This window comes from Aspergillus candidus (assembly GCF_002847045.1).
Source record: "Aspergillus candidus strain CBS 102.13 unplaced genomic scaffold BDW47scaffold_5, whole genome shotgun sequence".
In the NCBI taxonomy this organism is placed as follows: Eukaryota; Fungi; Ascomycota; class Eurotiomycetes; order Eurotiales; family Aspergillaceae; genus Aspergillus; species Aspergillus candidus.
Window position 1 is genome coordinate 399,438 of NW_020194010.1, and position 22,594 is coordinate 422,031.

The following is a 22,594-nucleotide window of genomic DNA, read 5'->3' on the forward strand; positions in this document are numbered from 1 at the left end:
CAATTCGTAACTCATATCTATTAGCATAGCATGCATGCATCACTGCACGATCTTATAACTCCCCCCACTGACTATCTCCAGCTTCCCCCGGGACACCATCCCCGCCAGGAACTCGCGCAACTCTTCATTGCTGAATGGAAACCCTCCGGGCACCGCGATCTTCAGCATCATCACGATCCGCTGCAGCGGCATCGCCCCCTGGTTAGTCAGCATCCCCACAATAAATTGCCAGTAAAGGTTCATCTTTTCCATGGCTGCCGCTTCGGCCGATTCCTTGGCGGCCGCGGCCGCGGCCGCATCGGCGGCTGCGGCTGCTTGCGCTGCGTCGGCGGATGCGGTTCCGTCGTCGTCGGCGCCGGGGATGTCTGCGCTTCCGGAGGCGGTTGTCTCGTCGCCTTCGTTGGGGAGTACTTCCAGTACGCGGTAGGTGTCTCGTGGTCCCTCGATGAGGATGCGTTTGCTGACCCAGAACAAGCAGGCACTGCGCACTAGTGACGGCGACATGGATAGCTGCGCGGCGAGGTCCTCGATGGTGAGCGAGATCGAGTCCTCTGATGGTGACTGGAAGGCGTAGATGACGGTCGCTTGCCACGTCGTGACTTCGTTGACGAACACTCGGTCTTCGAGGTCCAGCTCGACGGTCACCTGGCCGAGTCCGTTGAGCCATGTCAGTTTCCGCGATTGCTTCAACGAGCCAAACCCGGCCGCGTAACGTTTCTGCAGCTGCACGATGTCCTCCGGCACGTGGAACTCTTGCTCTTGGATCTCGGGCCAGAAGAAATGTGACAGGATCTTGGCATGCAGGTCCGGAATGTCCCTCCCGGCTGGGCGCTTCGCACCCTGGGCTGGAGTCGACGGCGTCGCGGCAGACTGTTTCCTCGCAAGCCCCTGGTCGTTTCGCACCACGGCGTCGACTCGTCGCGAGTCGAAGATATCGCGCAGCATGACCTCGCACGCCTGCAGAGCATTGTCGCCGAACCGGAGCTTGAGCAGCTCCAGGACTGACATTTCCTGGTCGTAGTCGGCACGTTTTTGCAGTAGCCGGTCGGCCAGCATATTCTGCATCTCTTTGACGAACATCTCCTTCGAATCGAAGAGACTGATCAGACTGCCGATGACGTCCGACGTCTTCGATTTGCGATAATCGGGTGCAGCGTCAACTGGATCAGGCACCCAGTTCATGTCGTCCCAGTCTAATTCTCCTTTCTCACCACGCAGCGAATTTTGGTGCGCTTTGGTTAGTTCTGCTGACAGCTCAACTAGCTTATCTCCGCTCGATGAGGCCTGTGCATCTACATCCGTCGGATCAGCCAAGAGACCGCCAACAATCACCCGGACCGTATCGTCGCGATCCCGCAGATACCGGCGGATTGGTCTCGCAATCCGGTCGAGGAGGACGCCCTTGGGATCAAGCAAGTTGAAAGATCGAATGATGGAAATGTAGACCTGCAAGATCTCAACAGTCGAAGCACCCGGGTGTAGTAGCCTGCGGTTGAGCGTCGCGACAAACGAATGCGTTAGGTGGGATCGCGCTGCCGGATATGTGATGAAATGACGGAGATCTTCAATGGCACCACTGCTCGCGGGCCATTCCACGATCACATCGAAAAGCTCGCTCGTACGCAGGGCCCCGAGTCGCGATATCCCGACCTCCTGCCACTTTTCTACGTCATTGAGGCTCACGTCAAGCTGATCGGGCTCTTTCTGCCCAGACTCTGGGACATTGATGACAGACAGGACCTGAACCACCAGCCGCGCAAATACGTTCTCGATCCAATGGCGCAGATGTGATGATGCCAAGGACGGTCCTTCCCACTGGTTTGCGTACGCCGCCCTGATAAACTCCGACATCATGGCATTCATCACACCGGCGAAAACCTTTTGCGCTTTCTCCCCTCCTAGCCCCACGAGCTGCAGACCATGCAGTAATGACAATAATCTTTCCCGAGCAGCCGCCACGCGGGTCTCTCCCTCGTCGGACATCATCTGTAGCCGAAACTCATCGGACGGGGCATCCCGCCAATCTTGGTACGACACGGAGTACTGATGATCGATCTCCATGTTCTCGACACTAAGTGCATCCTCGAAAATCTCCTCAGTCAAGGTATCTATCCCCAGTATCGTCAAAGAATCTCTAGCGAGCTCGCGCGTAAGCACTACCGAAAACTGGGGCCACGGCAGCGCATATGCCACCATCATATGGAATCCACGGCGCAGTTTCATAAACGCCCGCTCTTCTCCCCCTGCACTCAGCAGCGGTAGCACATATTCCACGAGCTGGGAGAAGTAGATCTTCCGAGCGAATTGCAAGCAGTGAACGATCTTCTGCAGTAGTTGGTCCTTCTCGGGGTGGTTCAAAAGCTGCAATGCGAACAATTAGGATAACAGGCCCGCCCGCGAAGGACAACAAGTAACCCACCGTGTGTAAGCTTCCTCGGAAGTTCTTTAAAAAGTGTCCCCGTATCTCGTACCCGTACCAATCGATAATATTCCGTTGAGCAGCGTCCGGCCCCCCTTGCGACAAAGGAGCAGTCAAGAACGCCAGTGCAGCACTGACATCTTTCGATGGCCGCGTGTGTCGATTGAAGTGTCGTAGAAGTCTCGTCTCCTCAATATCATCTCCCAGCGCCTGTATGTCCAGTTCTCGGTCCGGGACCGACAAGAACTTGATCGCCGTCCGCCATGCTCGGTCCCAGGTGGCCTGGTCGTGCCACGGTTCGTCGCCTGTGCTCGCGGGGTCGGTCAAGTGGGATGCTGTAGACGAGCGGGAGCGGCGGTGCCCTGCATACTGGGCCCGGGGTTGTGAGTGATTCGACTTGGAAGAGAATGGGGAGGAGCTCGTCGGTCCGATCGCCGATCTGTTCGTGGTGAAGTCTTCGAGCGACGCGGGGGAAAACACAGACTCGAAGACGCGTCGGCGGGCGGGGATGATGGGGTCTGTGGGTGGCATTGCGGACGTCACTTGAGAGGCATTTCGATGATGTATCAGCGGTGGAAAGCGAGTTTAGCGTTGTCTTTATTTTCTTTGGTTGTTGCGTTGGCGTGTGAAGATCTGGGTATCGGCTTGATTGAAGCATCCCCAGATAACAACACGCGCTAGCCGGTTTGGGACGTGGGCTGGGCTTGGCGGATGAGTCAGTATCTACTATCAATATTCCCCCCTGCAACATCTTTCAACATTCAAGTGTATATCGATATAGATTGAAGTTGTTGCTGCAAATTACTGACAGTCTGATCAAAATATACAGTCAGACACCATACTTCTTTGAATATCCATCCACAACGATATCTGCCTGAACAAGGCACCAGCGAGCATTGAATGACTACATCGTAAGGCCTAGACATGCAAGATTAGGGCTCGCAGGGATGAGGACAGATGAGATCCTGCTGCTACAATAGACCAGCCAGTGAAATGCTAATACAAGTCCGAGCCAGCCTCATCCACCCCCGAAGTCCGAACTCAGGTTGGTTCTCGGAACAAGACCCTGCTCGGCTTTGCGCATCCCAATACGGTAGTCCAAACACCTAAAACTGGGTTTTCAGAAGGCCTTGTGCATTCCGGTGTAACTACACAGGTAATCACGCTTCGTGATGAGCATAGCAGTCCCAAGCGTCGGTATATGTATGGTGACGTCATGGGTATCGTGAGGTCCGAGTATATGCGCAGTCGGAAGATTCTAATTTCAACGCACAAGACCTCGTCATGGGTGTCGATGGAGGTTACTGGGTCTTATTTTGGAAGAGGTCTTTTCTGCCCATTTGTATTTGTATTGCTTTCCTCAAAGCAGCGGGGGAGCAACAACGATGCGGGAGCTGTAGTCCGCGATGCACGGCCAGTGCTTGGGGCATCGGACCGCAGGGATAGAAGTAGTTTTTAAGACTAGCAAGGCGACAGACTGGAGCTTTATCTGAATCTAATATTGAACTTCGATGAGAGGAGAAAAATATGTATGGCGGGACATGCATACGGACGGGGTTGAATTGCACGGGGACGATGCTGCGGTAAAGGATGGTTCGTGGACGGAGACATTTGAGAGTCACGTAATAAGTGAAAGACCAAGTAGTGAGGCGATTGAAGAAAAGAGCTGGAATGATATTGTCGTAAACGAGCGCTTTGCGAGCTGTTTCCATGGATCTGCACTTGGAGACTGCTCACTGTAAGCGTATCCTGATGTTACTCGGATTTTACGGTAGAGTGATGGTAGTTTGTTACCACAGGCAAATTTACTATGTACGATATTATTTGATCCAGGAACAAGACACTGTTCGAAGATAGTTCAGTGGCCGACTCGATTTAAGGAAGGAATAGGATGATCCAAGGCCTGGTTCTTTGTCATTGATATCTTGCACTGACCTGAGATGTTTTTTGGATCGTTGAAGAATAAGCTACTTAATTGGCCTATACAGTTTATGGATAGAGTTCACTGTCTTTTTGAGCTGCCTGAAGAGCTCCCTGGCTGTTTTGAGCTGCAGTGTAACATGGTTGCTTAGTTGTAGCTTCTACATGCTCAAGACAATAACTATACGTATTTGATCTCGTTATCGATTTCATTTCAAAACATCATCCCGTGAATAGGAGATAGCTAAATGCAGCGCTGGACTAACCACTCCAACCAGAACAGAAAGCACTGTTCTAGCATAACATCGAAGAGCAAAATACATCTCTAGGGTATCATTCAATATAGAGACTGCCCCCCTGAACAGACAAACCGACATCTACCGTTGGAGAAGTTACTTGAGCACGGATGATCATGCGACACCAAGTTCAACAGATGTCTCTCCACACACACCTCAGGCCCCTGCTCAATTCCCATTACTATCCTCCACCTTCTCCCATTCACTATCGGTACTGACATACCCCGAGCTCTCTCCACCCATACTAGGACGCTTTCGAACCTCGTTATGCTTGCCCGGCAGCTCCAGCGACGTCGGAGCCGCCGCGGTGGGCCGAAGATCGGAACCCGACGCGGCAGGACCCTTGCGTTCTGTCAAACTTTCCGTTTCCGTATCACTCCCCGGGGTGTCCAGCGCCCCCGGAAGTCTCCTTTTACCGTCCGATGAACCCTTCTCCTCTCCTGTCTTGCCGTCTTGACCGTCTTTCGTGGCCGCTTCCTGCTCAGCCTGCACCTGGCTCAGTTCCTTGGCGAACCAGTTGATCGAAAACCATAGCGACGCGGACAAGAGCGACAGCACGAAGAAATGGATGCTATATGTGAACCAGAGCAGGGCCATGAGGAGGGTCTGGAGGGCGGCAAAGGTGACGTTTGTGGCGACGAGCAAGGTCGGGGTGGGACCCGGCGTAAAGACGCTCATCCACAGATCCTCTATGAAGGAGGCCATGATGGTGTTGGAGGACGGACACTTCGGGCCGGGTAATCGCGGGGGAAGGTTCGGATCGGATTTGCGGACTGGGAGATAGGGAGGGAGACAGGTTGGGTCTCTAAAGCTGTTGAGACTTTTTGGTCGTCGAATGTGGAATGACGTGAGACCTCGGAACTGCGATCCGCGAACCGTTGAGATCTGTTTGTTTGTCTGTTTTGTTTCGTTTTCCTTTCTTCACTCTAAGGCTTCTTTAGGGTCTTTTCCGATCGCGCCTGATCCGTGCGTGGCTCAGAAGATCCAAGGAGAAGGAAACCGGCATAACTCACTGACTGTTATGAGATAGAGACACCTGTGCGCGTGATAAACCAGGGATCCGCGAGGATTGGCGGGGGAGTGAGGGGATGTCACGGTCGGGATTCAACTAGCGGTGGGGGTTGTTGGAGGAACGCAGAGTGTCTGATCAGAAAATACCCCAAGATTTGTGAGGGATCGTATTAGTCTACCCCACAGGGACCGTAGGGGAGAGAGTGAGGTAAATATGTTCTGTAGTGGGCGGCAAATCTCGAGACCACGATGCGAAATCAGGTGGGATGTTGAAGATGATGCGGCCGGGAGCGGAGAATGAGAAATCAGAGTCATGGTCCAGGTCACGACACCCTCCAGCCCAGGGCAGCCGACCTTCGATCCGGTCGAATTGTTTCTCTTCATTATAAAGAATCTCCTCTTGGGCACTCTCAGGCATCACATGGCCCCTCTAGTGGTGCCTGAAATGTCAGTCCTGCAATCTCAGAGTAACAGCGCCTGAATCGTCAGGCCATCACCAGTGAGACAACAATCAAATCCCCAGGCCTGACGATGACCAACTTGGGCTTCTTTCAAGATAGATAACCCCCCTCCGACAGCTCAACGGCAATTGGTGGTTCGACACGGCTGAAAAGCCCCTCCTGACATGAACCTATTGCATGGTGTTATCTCGCGCCGATCTCACCGCCGAATAGGCAGTCAGCAACGGACTGTTGGTTGTTTCGAGCCGGGAATTTCCTGGTCGCCCTGAGGCATGGGCACGTGCTGTGGCATACCAGATAACATCATCTTACAGTGCATCCCATAAGGGTCAAGTGTCCCTCGATGCCGATACTTAGGATCTGAGATCACCCGGGTGTTGCATGAATTGAGCCGAGAGATTCTCACCACGCAGCCAGGGCGTACATGAAAATATTATTGCAAAGATATTGGATGATATACATGAGAGTTTCCGTAAAGTTTATACTCGTTCTCTCCACCCACCGTGTCATAATTCGTCAACTCTAAGAGTCGCCATGCGTCTGAAGCAAGATTGACAGTTTCTTCATGCTTTTGTTCCAACATGTATAAATATAATATTCCAAGATTAGAAAATCAGGCTGAGCCTTGGGAAACACACTAGCTGGGCCTAATGTAGTTGTGACCTGATACGGCCAATGCATTGGAGACACATACGTGGTGTAGTATAGTATCCAATAAAATGCAAAGAAACATACAGCCTCCACCTTAGTAGGGAAATTATATACTCAGCCTTCTCTTTCTTAAACAGGCGCTAAAGGCTATACTAAAGGGTGTACCCCACCCGGCGAAAGTTGCTTCCTCAGCGCAGAGAAGGTTCGCATTCTCATTAATCGCTTGAAAATTTGGGAAAATAAAAGGCTTTCTTTGTTGGTATACGAAATTTCATCTACGCGCATCTCCGCATCTGCTATTCGCGATGGCAGAAATTCTCGGGGTCGTCTCAGCCGCCATCGGATTTGGAACCATCGTAGTGCAGTTCACCGATTCCCTACTTGTGCTCAAAGACTGCGTAGACCAAGTGTGCGATGCACCCGACGACCTCAAGCGTCTATTGCAGAGCATCGAGATAGCCGGTTACGTCCTGGCTGATATCGAGGAGGACTTCGCACAGGACGACGCGACGACTGTTTCTGCGCTGCAGAGAAACAAGCACGCTCAAAAGAGTCTTCAGCTCTGCATACAAGCGACGAAAACACTAGACGATATCTCCAAAGAGCTCGTCCGAGACATACGACCATCAGGCCCTGGTCGCCTGCGTAAGCACTATGCGGCTGTTAAGGTGGTGCTTCAGCGCTCGAAAGTCGAGAAGTATATGGCTGTGCTGCAAAACGCTTTGCAGTTACTGCAGGTGTCTCAGCAGTGCTATTTGCGGTAGGTTGTAGTCTTCGTTCTGACTATGGCTGGGGGATGAGAGACACGCGTGACTGACCCATGGTGGTTAGGGCTATGATGCGGGTACAGCCTGAGTTGATTGTTCAGAAGATGGCACAATCTGCAAAAAGCATCACCGACGAGGAGCCTCCTCCGTATACGAAAGGTACTTGACATTTCGTCTTTTCGTTTTGACGCGCGCGAGACTGATATCTAGCATTCAAGAGTCCTCTCAAATCACCAAAAGGACAACAGGAGAAATGCAGCAAAGGAGAGTAGAACCTACGTCGAAGTGGTCCTATCTCTGGAATCTAAGCATGCCCGTGTGGATGACTAGCAAAGCCTTGGAGATCACCGCTAGACGGTTTCCCGGTGGCTGGAACTGGCAACTTCGAGCCTATAGGACGATTTCGCACGATTCGGAGGTTGTCGATTGTATAACGGATGGCGATATCGCAGGCTTACAACGTCTTTTTGCCTCCGGGCAAGCAACGCCATTCGATCAAATTGATGGCCCAATGAACAGGGGATTGCTTGGAGTAAGTCTGACATTCTACCATACCGCTTACCTTTGAGCGAACTAAACTATACTAGTTCGCATTCGTTTTAGGAAAAGGAGAAAAGATGTTTGAATTCCTTATGAGTCAGGGAGCAGATGTATATAGTAGTGGCAACAGCATCGACAATACGCTAGGTTATCTAGTATGGACTGGGTCTTCGGGCGGGTTTTCTTTGAAGCTGCTCCCATCTTTGCGCGTCGTTCTCCCCCATGTGCCTGATCTTATCTACGACACAGAGGAGGAAGTTTTAAATGGAGTTTTAAAAGATTTCCACGGGACGGCAGAAGATTTCTTATTTCTCCAGCGAGAATGCTGTCCGTCATTCTATTCGATGTCAAGACGAACACGACTCGCAGTGGCCACAGGAGCTGCATCGGGTTACTGGGATGCCTGTCATATGCCCGAGACGATCCGAACTATCATTGGACCTGGTCCGTTGACAGCTGAGGACCTCCAATGGGACACTACGCTTATCTGTGACATTCATGGCCCGGGGAATTTAGTGAACGCCGTTTCTAGGAAGGTTGGTCAAAATCTGGCTGTAGCGCAGCACCTGGAATACACAGCCGGATTGAAATCAAATTCGTGGACGAAGGACAACTGTCACCACCAGAGAGCACTTTATGAATCATGGAATAACATGCTCCATGAGTTTCTGCTCATTGGGGGGGATATCCACCATGTCAATTCTGGAGAAACGCCATTTCTGTCCTTCCTGGTGGGATACATCGGCTGGCTGGCTAGAAAAAAATACCGCGTAATGGCGTGGAACATAGGCTTTAGGGTGTGGTTGAAGGAGCTGCAGGCCATTGGCATTGATCTACAGCAGTTCGGCAAAAACGAGAAGAGGATCTGGAAGACAGAGGTTTCAGAATTTGAGCAAGAGTATTTTGGTTGGGAGTTTCTATGGGGTTATGAGCAATGGCCCCGGCCACTCATGGGATTTAGCTACGGTCCTTCCCCTGATGACTGGAACATATGGGTGTCTGAAAAAACCGATCATTATGCAGGTGAATTTTGGGAGATGATAGAGATGGAGCCTGAAGAGATGCCAGGCGCCTGGCCGGTGAATGATCTCTAGATGTACTATCCGAAAATAAAGCAAATCATACTAGCCCTGCATTTATTGGTTTCTCTTTTTCATTGGCACACGCGAGTCTCCCTACCTCATTAGGGTCACGCAGTAGACATATAAGCTATAGATTGGGTTACAACCAGTACCTAGATAAAGTGTTATAATGGCTGTCAATATGCTTATCGTCCTTCGTTCTGCAACACCCAGTCAACACAGATTGATTCTCCTGTAGACTAAACGAGGCGACAGCCACTGTCACGATCTACAAGAACTAGGTCTCATAGTCCAAGTATCACCATCTGAATGCAGTTGACGGTAAAGACAACCCACGTCCCAGTTCTATAGTAGTCATTGTTTACTAGTGCTGGCGGTAGCGAGGGACGAGTCTGTGGGCTTATTTGTTCTAGACAATTACTACACTGATGTCAGTACTGTAGATAACAAGTGGGTTGAGAAGACGTCTACTCCTTACGCCCGCTCTGCTTTCTGTGGGTGGGTCAACCGGAAACGTGACCCATGGCGCTGGATATATGATTTTGAACCCATTGGCATTCGGTATAGTGTAACCTCTATATAATAATGAGGAAGAACAAACCTAATAGTAACAACGTAAGGAAGCACTGATAGCTGTTATGAAGCCAATGACATTCTCAGTTCTTCCCAGGAACAAACCTAACCCGAACCCATGTATCGGGGGAGTGATGTCCCAACTATCCCAGTCAAACCTTTGAGGTTGTCATGTTTTGTATAGCACATTGGGTCATGACAGACCACAAGAAAGGCGGTCATACTATTAACTTCAGTGAAGTGATGCAAAATAGCCCTACCAGTTTATTCCCTCATGATTCATGCTAGCACAGTCACATATACAACCCGCTCTTAACAATTTATCTTCTTTTCATATCCCACACTGACAGTAACCATCTCTCAATCTGTGTCCTGTCGACCTGTCTGCACAACTTGGTGTAGTGCAACCTCCCATGAAATGATAACCTCACCCAGACACGAGGCCCTGGACAGCACTAAACACAACGATGGTCTCGCAAGGGGGCTTCCATAGAAATCTCCGTAGTGTCGAATCTTTGTCAAAAGTCGGCCCCACTTCTCATAGAATAAAGGCCCTCAACAAAAGACAGGAGACTCTGGAGATAGCCCCATAGAATCAAGATGTCGTTTCCCAAAGTGGGGGGGGGGGACTCAAGGCACAAACCCACAGCTAGAGATCTTTCACCATTACCCATCAACAGAACCACAACAAGAAAGTATAAACACCCACACAAAGTCCCGGAGTCACCCCCCGACCGGCCCGACAATCATTTGACAGGCTCCACACTCCGGACCGGCGAGTCTGGAATCAACATAGCAGGCGCCTTGTGCCTCAACTGGGGCCATCCATCCATCCACATGGTCACGTCCCACATCGCCTAGCACCGCGAGCAGGGCAGGGCACTTTTGGTCCTTTCAAGAAGCTCAGGGGGTGGCTTATTCTCCAACCCTAGCCATACAGCGCAGTCCTCACAGAGGACCACATCTTTGGCCCCCAGGGCGTTCATCGAGTTACTGGATCTGGTGATCGAAAGATGATTAGCAGAATATGGGGGCTATAAAGCATGGAGTGGAGAAGGGAGAAAGGGGGGCGGAGAGGGCTTTCTCCCCTTTCTTCAGAGTATACGGCTAGGCTCGTTAACATCATATCGCATCACATCATCTTCATGCGGCCTGAAGAAATGGATGGAGACTATCCTTGCCGGTTTGATATCCGTCATGAACCTAATAGTTGCTGTCAGCTGTGGCTGTGGCGTCCGAGTTCACCCTGGTAGGTAATCTTTCTTCCAGTGCGCCCGGCACTTGGCCCCCAAATATACGGATATCGAGTTTTTTTATTATCACCTGGCTACGGTGTAGTTAGTAGCTCGGGTGGTAGGTAGGTAGATACGGCGGGACTCTCCCCTTAACTCCAAGTGGGTAAAAAAGCCCTCAGCTTTGTCTTCTGCAGGGCAAATCAAAGGATGCGGGTGAGGATGGCTAACCCTGCCTGCCTTGAGGTGTCTACCGACAATCGTCGCTTAATTTGAGACCCCTTGCCGCTTTGATCAACTCGAGACGGTTGAACAAATCAATCAATTCCCTTTTGCTATGGCTGTCGTCTATTGTGGAGATTGGCTTGGGGGCTAAGCCCACTCTTTCTCCTCCCCCCCAATGCCCACCGTCCAGCTACCGACCGGGGCACACTCGTCCTGCGCCTTGTATTCCCGGCCGTTTTTTTCTGTGTTGAAAGGATGCGTTAGGTGTTTTCTAGAACGATGACGGTGATGGGGGCCTTCGTCTACCAATTGCTTCATGGGGAATCCTCGAGGTAACGGGGGAGTGGGCTATGTTCAGTCTGTTAATAATTCTGCACGGGTGGCTGCTGATAAATATGCTGACGGCTTCTCAATTATCAGTCTGAGCTTTGCTGCTGACCACTGCAGGCTGGGTCGTCGACCCTCTCTCTCCCCCACGTTTGATCTCTCTTCTCATCTCTTCCTTGTGAAGATGGGGTAGTAAGTGGAGGATGATTAATGCGCACTTGCTAGACGGAGTCGTCGTCATCCTTCTGGTCATTTGTTTCACTTTCAGCTCAGCAGTTCACACGAGACCGGCACGAACACCAACACTAACAGTAGCAAAAGCCAATGCCGATCCCCATCCATGGGCTAGCGCTTAAAGCCTGTAAGTGTCGGTCAATAAATATGTCCGTCCGTGGGCCCTGGTTGGGTTCGCGGTCAACGGTCAACTAGCCGCTGTTGTCTAATTCATTCCATTGGGGGCCGTTTTTGCCTCTCTTGCTCTTGCGGAGCAAGACACGCGCCGACTTTGCAAGCCACGGGCAAGATACCACACATGTCCAGAGAAAATAACCAAAGTTTAATTTGTCCGCAGCAAAGGCAGACTAGCGGCAGCCATTGATTGCGTTGCATTTGTAGGACTCACCCCAAGGCTCAATCGCTGCGCTGGCAGAAGAAAAAGGAGAGAGAAAATGGCTCGTAACGTGAGGAGAAAGAGAGAGAGAGAGAGGGCTGTGTCCGACGCCATGGACGGAGTAGGTAAATGGTCTATCAGCCACCGTGCCAACCCGGCTTAATTCATCGACAGTGCGGAGTGAAGGCGAGGTCCAACCAGAGAAGCCACCAATCGTGACATTCGAACTCTGTAATCACTACTCGAGGCAGAACTGGGTCAGACCGTGCACTATATAGCAGTAGTATCATCTCTTCAAATAATCCTGGAATGAAGCCCTGCCCCCTTTCGTGATTATTGTTTGTTGGATCTATTTTCGTTCGATGCTTACTCTCCCACCCCACCCTATCAGCACCATGGCTGAGGTTGATAGGGCTTATGGTGACTTGCCTGTTGGGGTAAAAAGGCTGCATTCCGACCAGGCCGGAATTGGACGGGGCCTAATCTTGTAGCGGCTCTCCCAGTGGATTACAGGGGGAAAGGTGACAAATCATGAGCCTCGTTGGACCGTGCTTGGGTCCCCGGTTTTTTCCTTGTATTTTTTTAATTTTTCTGCATATTTTTCTGTTTCTGTTGTTTTCACGTTCCTGAATTGTTCGGCACGGTGGGTTCGACCCTCGGACGTGATTCATCAGAAAAATGGAGTGCTTACTGGAGGGGCTCCAGCGAGATTTAAGACACAGCTGCCAACGAAAGTGGCTGGAGCATGTAGGTTACACCCGCTCTGGCTGGGGGCAGCTCCAGCAGGATCGATAGAAGTGCCATGGCACGTGGAGTCAAGTCGATCGTAGGACCCTGGCCTCTGAACCTGGTGACACCTAGAAGAAGTGTCATCAGGGGACGCCGGAGGGCAGACATGCAATGGCGGCGTGTGGACCGCTATCATGTCACACCATATGGCTGATAGACTGTCGAAGAGGTCAATCGTCTCGGAATGAAAATACTTAGCCACATTAATCAAAAGTACGGAAACAAACAATAGTGACAATGATAAAGATAACTATTGTAATGTTCATAAATTAATAATAACCATAATAAGAGCGCGGGCAAAAGCAACGATAAGAGGTCGAAAATCGGGGGATTCGAACTTCCGTGAAGACCACATATTGGTTGACGCCTTACCGTCGTGCGCGCCACGAGGAATCAAAGTCCAAGGAAATACTTTTCCAATCAATAGGCGCGTCGGATGCAGCTCGCCGAGTCGATAAACGGCCCCAAATTTTGATGAGGATGGGCCCATCAATTGCTGTGTGGGGAAAAGGAGGAGAGTACCAGAAAAAAGAAAGCATCGGGACGGAGGCAAAAGCCGCCCGATAGGGTCAGGTTGGACCAAACCAAGCTGGAAACTGACACGTACCTCGTAAACGACATAAGGCTAGGTCTTCCTTGGTTAGATCGTCAATCTAACGGGACTTGGGCCCGGTGTGATGCTGGAGCGGAGGGGTGATCCTCTGTCACAAGAAGCTGCCTAGTTATTTTTTTTTACGAGCCTCTGGGTGCCGAGTTCCAACTGAGCGGTTACTGGCCTTAGAAATAGGTTCTTGATCCTGGTTCATCCTTACCGTGGCTGTCAAACTCCCATCCCAACTGACTCATGTGGTTGGATAGTGGGCAGTTCTCTGACAGAACAAGGAAAACAAAGAATGAATACGGGGTAAAGGGGAAAAGACATCAAGGGGCAAGGGGAACAAAAGACAGGTGCACTTAAGCGCTCACCTCGAAAAAGTAAAAAGGAAAAAACAATAAAATAAGTTTCCGCCCGCGTTCCACGGCTGGCAGTGTTGGTGCCAGGTGGTATACCGTTGGTTCGTGCACCAAACCCATGTGATGGACCAAAAGTTGTTTTCGCTCCGACAAGGATGACTTCACCGTGGCTGGAAATTCCCAGGGGCCCTTCCAGGCTGATTGTTCGCATCGGGATGTTGGGGTCGACGATCGCTCGTACCCGTGCTTGTAGGCACGTCTGCCCGCCCTGCGACAAGCTCTATCGAGCCACTAAGCGTTTATGAATATGTGAACATCCAATCCCCATGTGGCTTCCAGCTCTCCTTGCCGTTGGTGCAGGTCAAGCAAGAATGGACAATACTCCGGAGTTCTTATGGTGTCAATATCTCGCACTGTGATCGACACATACGGTCGGGCAAATCAGAGGGCTAATTGATAATTGTTAGGATCCATCGAGTGGCGGGCGACCACGACTACTCCCGTGGGGGCCAAAATATGAACAAGCCAAAGGTTCTGCTGCACCCGACAGATGGCCCTTGTTCAATTCTGGTGGACTTTGGCAAGAACCGTTCATGGCGCAGTGCAGCCGTTGATCTGGTTCGACGAAATAAAGGGATTTTTCTGAAGCCTATTGCCTATCACCACCAATGATCATGGAAGAAAGTAAAGAGGAGGATGCACTCCTGACCTTAAAAAACCAAGAGGACGCTACTCCCTAACTCCCCAGCCCTTCTCTCTGTCGGGGCTCCATGTACTCCGTTTTCTGGGTCAGGCGGTGTCCCCGGGGGTCTCCTGGGACGTAGTGGACCTGTCCAAGTACCCGGCGACCCGCTCTGGTTTGGACGCTTTGGCTCCACCGGCCATGCGAATCGCAGGCATTCTATCATCCTGGCCCCCAATTCACTCATCGAGTTTTGGACCAAAGAGAGGCGAAGAGACCGGACCGGCGACTTACTACTCGCCGTACCGCTAGGCGCTGTAAAAAAAAAAAAAAATTTTCAACCAAAAAGAAAAGATAGAAAAAAAAAAAATACCGATTCCCATAAACCGGGGCCAAATGAGCTTACTCCGTTGTCCCTCCCCCGCCCTCCACTGCTCCAGCACCTCGTTCCAGTAAAAAAGGTCCGTCGCACCTAGGTCCGGTGCCAGCGTAAGCTTCGCCAATAAACTTGGGTTGTCACTTGTCATCGACTCCCTTGGTCTAGTGAGGTGGAGTCTGGGAAACGGGAGAGAATGATTTGGGGCTGGGGGCTGAATCCCGAGTGTTGGAGTCCTCGCATGTTCGTCTAGGACACTGTAAATCATTTGCAGGACTATTCTGGATCGAGTATCCCGAAATCGCCCCTCTTCTGTTGACGATGATGGCAAGGTGCCTGGAGAATTGAGCCAGGGACGAAAGATCATGCGATTATCAATGGGGACGAAGCCAATGAGTCAACCAACTCATCATTGGCCACACTACCAAACTCGAGGAAGGAGAAAGAACCATGATTGTAGCAGGGTTGCGAGATGAGAGCCTCTGAAGTAGTAAGACGATGGCTCCAGATGATGACGAGACCAATATCGATGCTGATTATTTGTTGTTTCAGGAAAAATCTCGTCGACGATGATCAGGTGAGTGGCAGTGAAGACGCTTTCTCCCAGTTCAGGTAGATCGGTTTTTTTCTTCTGCGTTTAGGGTCGAGTTCCTGAATTTTTCTTTTCATTTTATCTGACTTTTAATTTATCTTATTCTGCCTTATTCTAATAACTCGATTTAATTATATTTTCTTCTACCCTATTTGATTTAATTGTTAATTTGGTTTTTCTTTGAAATCTCCGTTAGCAGATAAGGATGGCGCACTGTTCAGAACAATCCAAACGCTAAATATGACATGGAAAAATAATAAAATAGAAATAAAATAATGGAGCTCTGGAATTATTGAAACCAGAAAAAAACAATAATCATCATATAATAATCCAGAGAAATAATAGTACTACTCGCTAAGGCGACCAGGCTGAGCTTCCCAACTCTGTACTATCATTTGTATCGCTACGCTTAACCTTTTCTTATTCTTCCTCTCACTTTCTATCCTTCTTGACCCTGAAATCCTTAAATACGCTGCTCTGCCCTATCTTAGGGTATGGACTTTTGAGATTCCTTCTCGTGTTCCTTACTCGCGTTTCAATTAATAACCTTTTGATGATCAATGTTGATACATCCATACGGCAAAGGATTGCTCTCCACTGATTGACTGTAGGTTCATCACACCCCCCCCCCCCACCATGTCCTCCGGCTATGGCCTGCTTGATCGCCTTTTCTGTTTCCTCTCATATATGACCATCGATCTGCTGTCGTATCTCCCTCCACTTTTGTTACCTTTATATCTGTCTCCTTTGAATTCTCTGGTTGGGTTGAGATAGACGAGACTAATCCTGCGACATCAGAATAAAAAACGACATCAAAGTTTGATCGAAGTCGACAATAATTTTATAGTTCTTGTCACGAACTTGAGAATTCTCATCAGACTCGGTGATATTGACTTATTGCAATTAATTTCTTGGTTGATTGCTGGACGAGATCGTATCTGGCCCCTGGTTTTCCAAGTGTGAGAGTGAGAATCGCTCGCAGAGACAGCGACCTTTTCTTCCCTTCAAACAGTCCTCCATCCTCCGTTTATACGGGGTTTTGTGGCTGGAAGTGTATCGGAGCTCGTTCAAAGAAATAGCGTCGAGTATTCGACTGTACGTCTTCTCCGTCACCGTTTCCCTATTTCCATTGTTCACTGCCTTCCGTCTTTCCGGATCACAGGCTGTAAGGGAAGCCCGTTGCTAATGTCCTCGTGTTAAAGGCGACAAAGGTATAACAAACACCTCAGCATATTAAATGGACACTATGACGCATAACCCACAAAGTAGGTTGAGACGACACGCTGAATGGGAACTGTTCGTTGACCAAGTTCAACAGATTACGGCTGGCCTAGCCGGTCATCACAACCGCTTCAACCCCCATCCATGGCAGTGGGTCAGCCCGCGTTCGCCCCCCCACACAGCATGTCTTCATCGGCTGGATATCCTGCATATGGCCACCAACTTCCTCCCTCTCAAAGCTTCTATCCGCCAGGAGCCCCTTCGTCACACTATCTTTTACCACAAGCCCGCCAGCAACCCCGAAGGTACGAGAATCTATGCCGTCAAGAATCAGCCTTTCGATTGCGGCTACTGACTTACTGCGCCCAAAAAGTTCCTCCATTTCTTACTCTTATCCCAGCAGCTCGCTAGCCAGCAGTCCTTCAGCCATGCATGATCACCCGTTCACCTTGTCGTAAGCTTACCCCCGTCCCCGTCCCCCGAGGCTAGGAAAGGCTGTACTAAGACCAAGGCAGACCACCATCATACCTTATGAACCAGTCAGAATACTACCTCACCCCGAGCTCCTCAATCTCATCAGTGTTGGTCTTCCTCTACCCGTCAAATGACCCCTCAGGCTTACACTCGTGGAACTAGCAGATCCAACTCGAGCTCAATAGCCGTGAGCCCCCAGCCACCGAACTTGATGCCCCCCAGCACGGTATACTCCTCGCCAGATTCCGTCCCAGCCTCGTCAGACCCCGAGCAGCAAGTCCGCGTGATAAGTTTCCGACCAAAGCCGCAGTGTTGGGATCACGGGTGCAACGGACGCGAATTTTCCACATTCAGCAACCTCCTCCGTCACCAACGAGAAAAGTCCGGCGTTGTCGCCAAAGCCGAGTGCCCCAGCTGCGGTGCGGTTTTCACTCGCACCACCGCACGCAATATCCATGTCGCCCAAGGGAAGTGCAAAGGGAGTGGGCGAGACATGTCTGCGGAGTAAATCCCCGAGCGCGCGCGGAGAAGATAAAGCCACTGCAGCGTCGAAACACTACGTCGCATCCCATGAGGGCACTGAATTCTCCGAACACATCGCGCCCAACTCACCACAGACACAGATTGTGTATTGAAACATGTGCCACAAAGCAGAGCACTATCTGGATTATCTTTTGCATACATGTTTACCGGTCCGGCATGGAGGATCCCTGTATATACTGGGGATATGGAGTCCCCGCTAACGAAGGTTGTGAACGCATCTTGCATTTATACATGGGGGAAAGGAGAACCCCTGTTACTTACCCCTGTTTTTGATTTTGGAGCGCCTGTTTTTGGAGGGTTTAATATTGTTATTGGTCAGAGCTTGCTACTTTTTACCTACTAGAATACTATTTTGGTCACAAATAAATTACACTATACATTAACTTATATGATAAAAGACCAAATTTTAGAGGTAGACTGCTGTTCAAAAGGCGAGAGCTTTGAGTGGAAGAACAAAAAGCCATTTGCAAGATTTCTTATCGACCACCTGTCTCATGAAGACTTTAGTTGTATACATGACTCGCCACATGATCGCTGTCTTCCTATCCACAGCAACAATCAATATAAAAACTTAATAAACTTGCTCCGCTTAGCTCCGCAATAATAAGTAATTTATACAGAGGGCGTCCTCCATCATACGATCAACACCCCCATTAATCAAGACCCCCCTGGCCCTATAAGCAATTAACCTAGCATACCATCCACCAAGTGGAGGTAATCAACAAGGTAGATCACGCCAAAAGATCCATCAAGATCCATGGTTCATACACCCTCCAACCCCAGAGAGTATGCTGCCTCAGGCACCAAGTACAGCCTCCAACGTCGTGCTTACATCACCATCACCTGACCTAGTCATGTCACTCCCTGTAGCCTTGTATGTTTCATTTGGATCTCAGGAATGCAGCCAGTGACTCATCTACGGTTCAGCCTGCGCGATGTCGTCTGCTTCTTAAAGTGTCAATTGCCCTTGACTGCTTGATGAACTTGTATCCTCATTCTCTTTACCAGGACATAACTCTCTGCCTAGGCTGACTCGTGCATATAACTTGTTCAGTCCGCAAGATGAATCTATTACTGCACATACTATTACTAGGTTCTTTACGTGGCAGACTCCAACTCTTACATCTTTTACGTCTCGATATATTACATCACGGGCTCGTCTCTGTTTGAAGCATTTTTATACTCTTGATCAGGCCATCAAACCTTGTTTTACCCTACGCATAACTCAATTGGCCGTATAGTCCGCCGGATTGTGAGCTATGGCGTCCATTTTCACTTATGATCCGGACCCGCCTCGGGTCTCCTCGCCATGGTCCACGTCAGGTACATCTACCCCCCAGGTTTGGGGGCCTAGCGGTCGTGGCATGGCGACTAAATCCCGGTCCAACTCGAGCCTGCGCTTGGCTCTGACCGATCCCGATTTTCTGTCCGACTACGGGATCAGCAAACTGGAGCCGGAACCGCAAGAGGGTCCGATGGAATATAAGCTGCATCTTCTCCTTCGCCCGCGGCGACTCTATAGCTCCACTTCGACTAGGCCTGCCGCCGGTAGATCTTGCCATTCCCATGAGAGCGGCTCCACCTCGGGCCCGACATCTGCCAGCTACGAATCGGGTGCGAAACCGGCTCCGACTCCGTCGACGCAGAGTCGACAGCAGCGGTTGCAGCAGTTGACTACCCAACTTTTGTGGCGGTTGCAGCAGTCTTCGCCTTTCCATTCGTCTACCGCGGCTAGCCTCGTGCTGCCTGTTCTGCCTGAGGCGTCACCCCAGCTGGGGGTCCCGCAAAAACCCACTCGGCTACTCCCTGGTCTTGAGGAGAGCCAAGGTGCTCTCTATGAGATTGGTGTTTCCGATGATGGGACCTTTGTTGGGCTTGTCAACGACGAATTGGAAGAGAGCCTGCTCAACTTGCATGTTATGGCCACTAGCTTGGGCTGCAAGGTCGAGGTTCTTCGCAGAGTCATCGTTGGAAAATGCGAATGGGTTGAGAGCTCGAGCGCGGAGGGCACCGAAACTGGAAAACATCAGACAGGGGACCTTTGGGTTGCGGAGGCACTTGTGAGTCCGGATTGGGACCATTACCATTCGAACTCATCCACAAATGGTTACTGTGTGACGCGGTCCAGCTTGTCTGATATCGGGGAGAAAGACTTGCCTGATGCGGCGAACTCTAACACTGAGCAAATCCGGATCTCGATCACAGGTCCAACAACAGCCGGAAAGTCCTCACTTCTTGGCACACTGACGTCGTCCGTGCTCGACAATGGACGGGGGGCAAGCAGACTGGGGCTCCTCAAACACCGACACGAGATCTCGTCCGGTATCACCAGTTCTGTCGCACATGAGTTGATCGGATATGCGGCTAGCGAGCAGTCCCTCGACACCACGAATGTCATCAACTACGCCTCGGGCAATGTCGATGCCTGGAACGACGTACATGCGACTGCGAAAGGCGGCCGTTTGGCCTTCGTGTCAGACCTTCCAGGATCGGTGCGATATTTGAAATCAACCCTTAGAGGACTGGTCAGCTGGGCGCCCCATTATATATTGTTGTGTATTCCGGCCAATTGCGACGATGAGAGCAGTGATTCGGCCGAGAAAACCGATATCAACCTCGCCCTGTCTTATCTAGATGTGTGCACGAAATTGGACATCCCTATACTAGTGGTGATCACCAAGATGGATCTTGCATCGCGGGCTGGATTGAGAAGCAACCTCACCAAAGTCTTGTCAGCATTGAAGGCGTCGGGTAAAAAGCCTGCAATGCTACCTGGCTCTTCCAATCAAGATATCGACTTGCAGCACATAGCATCCGCAGATAGGGACAGCGTCAGGAAGGTGATCTCGGAAACGGACAATTGGATGACCACAGTCCCGATTGTCCTCACCAGTGCTGTCGATGGCTCGGGTATAGGGAAATTACATGCTTTTATTCGATCTCTACCCATTCCGCAACGGCCATCCTTGGTCCGAACCGTCTTGCCGGATTCGCTGGACGCCCCCGACCCGCCTTCCAACATCTTCAACATCGATGAGGTGTTTGCCATCCCTCCGTCGAAGGTGTATTCAATGACGGTGGACCGCGGGCAAAAGGAAAACAACGGCGTGGTTCTCTGTGGCCTCGTCCGTTACGGGTCCATCGCGATCGGCGACGAGCTCATGATCGGGCCCCTTTTGACCCAGACCCCCGAACCCGGCGATGGTCCAGCCACTCAGCGACGCAGGAGCGAGCAGCGCTCAGACCAGGATGATATCCGCGGTGTGCCTGGTTCTGGAGAATCCCCAGCGTCTTTCGCCCACAGCCTTCTTTCGGGGCGGTCCCGGTTCTCCGCTCAAGGCCAGTGGCAGCGCGTCCGCGTCGTGAGCGCTAGAAACCTCCGACTACCCGTGCAGAGGCTAGTTCAAGACCAAGTCGGCACTATCGGAGTCGAACCTCTCCCCTTGGACCAAGACGGCCAGCTAACACCCCGCCTTGCCAAAATCCGAAAGGGCTCCATCCTAGCCAGTTTGAACACCTCGCCCATGTTGGTTCCAAGGCCGTTGGCATCTCACAAGGGGTTCGTCGCCACTTTCAGCGCGGATCAATTCCTGTCGTCCCTGTCCCCGCCGCTGCTCCTAGGAGGCAATGCAATCGTCTACATCTCCAACATCCGAAGCACAGTCAAAGTGACATGCATGGCTCTCGCAGAAGACGAGCTGGTCTCGTCGCCGCCGTCTCCGGCGGAGCCCGAATTCTTCAGCTTCGACGGCGACTTGCCCGGCGGTCCCGACAGGTCCGTGGTCAACCGCATGGTCGGGGCGACTGGTGGTCCTGACGCTCCAGGGGATGTCCGCATTACGTTCACCTTTGTCAACTCCGTTGAGTGGATTGAGATTGGTGCTCGCGTGCTTCTCATGCCGGGTGCGTCGGCGGTGCTGACTTCGTCTGCGCAGAAATCGGGCGCGCCTACCGGCTTGGAGGGATTTTCTGGTCGGGTGTGTGGTGTCATCTCGGCTGGGGATGGAAGGAGCAATGGTGGTGTGGTATAAAGGGTGAATGATTTGGGTTGTTCTTTCCTTCCTTACAACATTTCCTCCTTCCCTCCTTCCTTCCTTCTTTCCTTCCTTCTTTCTTTTCTTCCTTCCTTCCTCTTTCATTTCATTTACTCGTTCTGTTTCATTCTGTTTCGCTAGGTAGCCTTTGATATTCTGCGCTCGATACATTCGGTCTGTATGTTTGCTGCTATCTTGCACTGTCGGGAATTTGTGTATCTTAGCTCAACAATCGATTTTCTTCGTATTTGATGTTACTCTATTCTCTTTCCCCCACGGTAGAGATATTCGAGAATGGATTACCCAGCAATGTATCCAACATAGACTACGTACTCACGTAGTACCAGCAGATATAGCATGTGCAACCCAATCCGCCAAGGGGCGATCAATCATCCCAGGCGATAAGCTGAGTATGCACCTATCTGTGGAACTGATAGACATGACGTCATCAGCCTTACAGTGCTTTCCCCACATAAATCATTGTTTTGATTCTCCACATTTTTATACAATCTTGGAACTATTCGCAATTCTCCATAATCATTGATATCGTTGTTATTTTTATTGGTTTCATCGGTTTTCCTGCACATTGAGCGCGAAGTCTACGATACGTTTACACACCGTACCAGATCAGATCCTTCACAAATAGAAATCCTCATCATCTAGCCCGTTCCTTGTACCTGAGTACCTTCCCTACCTTATAAGACCCAAATTTTCACATTGCCGTCATGCAACCGTCATCAAGACCGCCAAAAAGACGAAGCGGGAGCAAAAGAATTGCCCGCCGCAGGACTCGAACCTGAAGCTCCTCCCCACCC

The 22,594-nt window shown here is 50.7% G+C and overlaps 5 protein-coding genes across 5 annotated transcripts; 3 read left to right on the plus strand and 2 right to left on the minus strand.

The window, feature by feature from the left end:
* Positions 1–18: 18 nt before the first annotated feature.
* BDW47DRAFT_66274 (anaphase promoting complex subunit 2) lies at positions 19–3,010 on the minus strand. The gene is made up of 2 exons (XM_024819556.1): positions 2,420–3,010; positions 19–2,361 (listed from the first exon to the last, which is right to left on the minus strand). The coding sequence occupies exons 1-2, from the start codon at positions 2,948–2,950 to the stop codon at positions 40–42; spliced, it is 2,853 nt and encodes a 950-aa protein (XP_024675306.1). The 5' UTR covers positions 2,951–3,010; the 3' UTR covers positions 19–39.
* A 1,519-nt stretch (positions 3,011–4,529) lies between these two features.
* BDW47DRAFT_66293 (putative ER membrane protein) lies at positions 4,530–5,540 on the minus strand. The gene has a single exon (XM_024819557.1). It carries the CDS (start codon positions 5,338–5,340, stop codon positions 4,804–4,806), a length of 537 nt encoding a protein of 178 aa, XP_024675307.1. The 5' UTR covers positions 5,341–5,540; the 3' UTR covers positions 4,530–4,803.
* A 1,390-nt stretch (positions 5,541–6,930) lies between these two features.
* Positions 6,931–9,159, plus strand: BDW47DRAFT_133687 (uncharacterized protein; the record flags this gene model as incomplete). Its single annotated transcript, XM_024817898.1, has 4 exons — positions 6,931–7,518; positions 7,590–7,684; positions 7,744–8,057; positions 8,113–9,159. Exons 1-4 carry the CDS (start codon positions 7,064–7,066, stop codon positions 9,157–9,159), a joined length of 1,911 nt encoding a protein of 636 aa, XP_024675308.1. The 5' UTR covers positions 6,931–7,063.
* Positions 9,160–16,753: 7,594 nt separating this feature from the next.
* Positions 16,754–17,710, plus strand: BDW47DRAFT_115456 (uncharacterized protein; the record flags this gene model as incomplete). Its single annotated transcript, XM_024814798.1, has 5 exons — positions 16,754–16,772; positions 16,826–17,033; positions 17,102–17,182; positions 17,244–17,309; positions 17,368–17,710. The coding sequence occupies 5 exons, from the start codon at positions 16,754–16,756 to the stop codon at positions 17,708–17,710; spliced, it is 717 nt and encodes a 238-aa protein (XP_024675309.1).
* Positions 17,711–18,479: 769 nt separating this feature from the next.
* Positions 18,480–21,851, plus strand: BDW47DRAFT_99876 (uncharacterized protein). The gene has a single exon (XM_024820957.1). The coding sequence runs from the start codon at positions 19,005–19,007 to the stop codon at positions 21,774–21,776; it is 2,772 nt and encodes a 923-aa protein (XP_024675310.1). The 5' UTR covers positions 18,480–19,004; the 3' UTR covers positions 21,777–21,851.
* The last annotated feature ends 743 nt before the right edge of the window (positions 21,852–22,594 follow it).